The following is a 5,804-nucleotide window of genomic DNA, read 5'->3' on the forward strand; positions in this document are numbered from 1 at the left end:
GCCTCCCAAGTAGCTGGGATCACAGGCGCCTGCCACAACGCCTGGCTATTTTTTGGTTGCTGCCGTCATTGTTGTTTGGCAGCCAGGCTGGATTCGAACCCGCCACCTTGGGTGTACGTGGCTGGCACCTTAGCCACTTGAGCCACAAGCGCCGAGCCTTCTTTTTTTCTTTTTAGAGGCAGAGCCTCGCTTTATCGCCCATGGTAGAGTTTTGAAGTGTTCCCTTCCTTTTCAATTTTTTTGAAGAGTTTGAGGAATATTGGTGTTAATATTTTCTTTTTAGAGGCAGAGCCTCACTTTATCGCCCATGGTAGAGTTGCCCCAGCATCACAGCTCACAGCAACTGGCAGCTCTTGGCTTAGGTGATTCTCTTGCCTCAGCCACCCAAGTAGTTGGGACTACAGGCTCCCATGACAACACTCAGCTATTTTTTGGTTGCAGTTTGGCCGGGCTGGGTTTGAACCTGCCACCCTTGATATATGGGGCCGGCACCCTACTCACTTAGCCACAGGCATGGCCCTAAATAACGCATTCTTTTATAACTTAGGGGTCACAGAAGAAATCATAAGTGACATTGGAAAACTTCTGGAGACAAATTAAAATGAAAACAAATGTAACAAATCTTAGGGGACCCAGGAAAAGCAGTACAAAGAGAGAAGTTTATTCAGGTAAACATATCAGAAATAATGATCTTAATTCAACAAGCTAGTTTTATACCTCAAGGATTTAGGAAAAGGAGAACTAAATCCCAAATTAACAAAGGGAATGAAATAATAAAGATTAGAGCAGAGATACATGAAATAGTAGAGCAGAAAAACAATGGAAAGATGAAAGTACTCATTAATCTTTTAAAAGACATCAATAAAATTGATAAATCTAGATTTTTCTTTAGCAAGAAAAAAAGAGGAAACTCAAAAAACTAATATTAGAAATAAGAGTACATTAAAACTGATGACAAAGAAATGAAGTGTAATAGAATACTATAAACAATTATGTGCCAATAAATTGCATATAAATTATGGAAGAACTGGATTAAATATCTACAGGCATACAATATATGAAGGCTCAGTCATTAAGTAAATCAAGAAATAAAAAATCTGCCAGGCTTGGTGGCTCATGCCTGTAATCCTAGCACTGCGGGCAGCTAAGGCCAGTAGATTACAGGTCCAAGACCAACCTGAGCAAAAGCGAGACCCTGCCTCTAAAAATAGCCGGGTGTTGTGGCAGCCACCTGTAGTCTCAGCTACTCAGAAGGCTCAGTCAAGAGAATCACTGCAGTTCAAGAATTTGAGGTTGCTGTGAGCTACGACACCACAGCAAATAAAAAATCTGACTATACTTATAATCGTTAAAGAAATTGAAGCAGTAATCAAAAGTGTTCCAACAAAGAAAAATTTGGAACTAGATGGCTTCACAGGAGAATCCTACCAAACATTTAAAGGAGAATTAACACCAATATTCCTCAAACTCTTCAAAACAATTGAAAAGGAAGGGAACACTTCAAAACTCATTTTATGAGGCTGGTATTATCCTGATATCCAAGTAAGACAAAGACACCACAGCAAATGAAAGGTACAGGCCCACTATCCCTGATGAGTATTGATGCAAAAATCCTCAACAAAATACTAGAAATAGAATGCAGCAGCACATTAAAATCATTATACACTTATATACCACAACCAAGTAGGATTTATTCCCAAAATTCAAGGATCGTTCCCCATGTGAAAAATCAATGAATATAATATACCACATTTTATTTTCATTTTATTATTGTTTGTTAGCTGGTTAAAACAATCCATTCTGCTTCTATTTATTTTGCTACACTAAATTAAATCATAATTCAATTTCATGATATTTAATAACACTTCATTATCTTCTACACAGAAGCATGAAAAAAGCTGAAAATTTAATTTCATTTGATTCATCCTTGACTGTAATGAAGGACTCTGTGAAGAGGAGAAGCCGTGCTTAGGGGCTGAAGTCCGAGCAGCTTCTTGGTGGCAGAGTCCCAGTCTTTACCCAATTCAAGCCGTGGACAGATAGATGAATACTGTCCCTCGGTTCTTCTTACCCATTCATTTGCTTTCTTTATTGCCTCAAAATCCCAGGGACTATTCCTAGGTTAAAAAAAAAGTTTCCATTGATTTCAGAATGTAAGTACACGTGAAAGGTAATAAAGTACTAAATTCATCACATTATATTGGACAAAATGATTCCATCAAAAATTAAGATATTTAATGAAAGCAAATCTCTTTGACATCTTAGGAACATTCTTCTACCAGTCTGATGTGGTGCTTTGAGCTTACTCTGCATCGCCAAGTATACTGTGCCCATCACTTGCCAGAGCTTCCACGTGTTGCCTCCAGGACAACTCAGGCTGCTTGCAGATTCATATTTGTTTATTGCTGTCCCCTTTCCACTCTCTGGATCTAAATCCTGTCCATTCCTCAAGCACAAACCTGAGTACTATTTTACAAATTAGGCTTCTGTGTCTCTCTCCTTTCTACTGTACTAGGATTTCTCAACTTGGTGTCCCCTGTGAAACTGGCCTATATTCTGTAACATAAGCCAGGAACAACTTACTAGTAAAATGTGTATAACATATAAATGTCAAGTTTGTGTCCACAAAATGATATGGACACAAAAGAATATTTGAGGTGGCATCCGTAGATCAGTGGGTAGGGCATCGGCCACAGACACTGGGGCTGGTGGGTTCGAACCCAGCCTGGGCCAGCTAAAATCAACAATGACAAGAGCAACAAAGAAATAGCCAGGTGTTGTGGCTGGTGCTCAGCTACCTGGGAGGCTGAGGCAGGAGAATCGCTTAAGCCCAAGAGTTGGAGGTTGCAGTAAGCTATGACGCCATGGCACTCCACCAAGGGCAACATAGTGAGACTGTGTCTCCAAAAAAAAAGAAAAAAGAAAAAAGAAAAAAAGAATATTTGAGACTGTCAAATATTCAAGTCTATTCAAGACTCTAAAAAAGTCTGAGGTTTTTACGTTAAAGCTCTAATAAGTAGCTACCTCTTTGTGTGTTCTGTCATCTGCTAGAACTTGTTACTGAACAAGTGGCAACATACACCAAAGTTTTAAAGAAAATTTGATTGAGGGGCAGAGGAACCTTAACTTTTTGAAAATGCGGCCCTTGGCTTGGCACCTGTAGGTCAGTGGTTACGACACCAGCCACATACTCTGAGGCAGGCAAGTTCAAACCCAGCCTGGGCCTGCTAAACAACTGCAACAAAAAAAAATAGACAGGCGTGGTGGTAGGCGCCTATAGTCCCAGCTACTTGGGAGGCTGAAAGAAGAGAATCACTTAAGCCCAAGAGTTTGAGGTTGCTGTGAGTTGTGACACCACAGCACTCTATGGAGGGCAACATAGTGAGACTCTGTCTCAAAAAAAAAAAACAGAAAGAAAGAAAGAAAATGCTGCCCTATTCCTGATTGTTTCCCTGTGAACTGGGAAAGAGCCATCAGCACGGTATGGCGGCTGAGAGCTGGCTGGGCGATGCTATGTGGCTTTCATTCAGCACCCATTTCATTCTCTGTTTCCTCAATATCAATAATGAAATGAGGTCCTAGGAAGTTGTTGTGGGGATTAATAAAACTCACAAATTTAACATGCTCAGCAGTCCCTGGCACACAGTAGGTACTCAGGAGATGTCAGCTGAATATAGTGATGAGAGGAACACATGACACAGTGGGCACATCCAAAGTGGTTAGAAGACTAATATTTCCCCTTAATTATTAGTCTACTAATAGTTACTAACTGCTGAAAACAAAACTGTAAGTATTTCCACTAATTCTAGCCTTCTTTTAGTCCAATTAGGCTCTCAACATTTTGGTTGGCCATCCCGGGAGGGGGGAAAATTTTGCTTATACATCCTGATGTAATGTGCTACTGCATTAATGTTATATACATCTTGAAACAATATATAGGGAAAAAATGTAATAAACAGGAAGCAAAAATATTTAACACAGTTTTGCCTTATTTATTAACATGCCACTAAACCATTTTGTTTGTACAATAGCAGTAATATAGTACGAGCAACATACTGGAATATATTTCATCAACTTGAAAATCTCAGTTTAATACTTTGTAATATTGCAATTCAAAAGCAGGTTCAAAGTTAATACTTGTTCTGATGACTATCACAGTTGGGAAAACTCTAAATAGAAGTACCTCTTTGCATGTGCCTATTAAATACTGATTTTTTAGTCCTATCCACTAGTTGTTCCAAGTATTTTTCTTGATATTTACTTAATAAATTTCCATCTTTCTCAAAAAGTTTTTTTTATAAACTAATTAAGTATTGCTTTTTAAAAAATGGAGATAAATTATATACAGTGAAATGTATATACTTTCATGAATTTTCTGAGTACCTACTTTATGTTTGATGCTGCTGGGAATAAAGGATTTAGTCAGTTTTTGTGAGAGGGTAAAAATAGTCCTACTTATTTAATTTTATCTATAAGTATGTATCTCAAGAGATAAGAATTACTTTTTTATTTTTTTGGCTGGGGTTTAAACTGCCACCTCCTACTCCTTTGAGCCACAGGCGCTGCCCTTTTTTTTTTTGAAAAAGAGTCTCACTTTGTCACCCCTAGTAGAGTGCTGTGGCATCACAGCTCACAGCAACCTCCAGCTCTTGGGCTTAGGTGATTCTCTTGCCTTAGCCTCCCAAGTAGCTGGAACTACAGCTGCCTGCCACAACGCCTGGCTAGGATAAGAATTACTTTTAAACATGACACTTAAAAATAGCTATCAATAATAATTTTTTTTTTTTGAGACAGAGTCTCACTATGTCCCCCTTTGTAGAGTGCTGTAGTGTCATAGCTGACAGCAACCTCTAACTCGGGCTTAGGTGATTCTCTTGCCTCAGCCTCCCAAGTAGCTGAGACTACAGATGCCTGCCAAAATGCCTGGCTATTTTTTGTTGCAGTTATCATTGTTGCTTAGCTGGCCCTGGCCGAGTTTGAACCCACCACCCTTAGTGTATGTGGCTGGCACCATAACCACTATGCCAAGCCTGTTTCATCATTTTTTAATACAGTGGGTTTTCAAATCAAGATCTAAACAAGGTGTACCCTGGCTTTTGTTTTGTTTTGTTTTTTTGAGGTAGAGTCTCACCTGGATATAGTGCCCTGGCATCATAGCTCACAGCAACCTCAGACTCCTAAGCTCAAGCGATTCACTTGCCTCAGCCTCCCAAGTAGCTAGGACTATAGGTGCCTGTCACAACACTCAGCTATTTTTAGAGACAGGGTCTTGCTCTTGCTCAGGCTGGTCTTGAACTCATGAGCTCCAGCAATCCACTCGCCTCAGCTTCCCAGAGTGCTAGGATTACAGGCATGAGCCACCATACCAGCATACCATAGCTTTTGGTTGTTATGTCTTTTTTGTTTTGTTTTGTTTTTAGAGACAGAGTCTCACTATGTTGCCCTGGGTAGAGTGCCATGAAGTAACAGCTCACAGCAACCTCCAGCTCTTGGGCTTAGGTGATTCTCTTGCCTCAGCTTCCCAAGTAGCTGGGACTACAAGTACCTACCACAACGCCCAGCTATTTTTTTGTTGCAGTCTGGCTGGGGCCGGGTTTGAACCCACCACCCTCGATATATGGGGTTGACACCCTACTCACTGAGCCACAGGTGCTGCCCTGGCTTTTTTTTTTTTTAGACAGGGTTTCACTACGCTGCCCAGTATAGTGCTGTGCCATTACAGCTCACAGCAACCTCCAACTTTTGGGCTTAAGTGATTCTCTTGCCTCAGCCTCACAAGTAGCTGGGACTACAGGCACCTGCCA

General features: G+C 40.4%; 1 protein-coding gene across 1 annotated transcript in view; it reads right to left on the reverse strand.

Moving 5' to 3' along the window:
- Window positions 1-1,744: 1,744 nt before the first annotated feature.
- The window catches only part of PARP4 (poly(ADP-ribose) polymerase family member 4), a 99,740-nt gene continuing 95,680 nt past the window's right edge, over window positions 1,745-5,804 (reverse strand). The window contains exon 35 of the mRNA XM_012809505.2: window positions 1,745-2,117. Within this exon, the coding sequence (XP_012664959.2) occupies window positions 1,922-2,117 (196 nt within the window). The 3' untranslated portion in view covers window positions 1,745-1,921. The remainder of the gene's footprint in view (window positions 2,118-5,804) is intronic.

This window comes from Otolemur garnettii, unplaced genomic scaffold (genome assembly GCF_000181295.1).
Source record: "Otolemur garnettii isolate 467f Iridium unplaced genomic scaffold, OtoGar3 scaffold00106, whole genome shotgun sequence".
Classification (NCBI taxonomy): domain Eukaryota; kingdom Metazoa; phylum Chordata; class Mammalia; order Primates; family Galagidae; genus Otolemur; species Otolemur garnettii.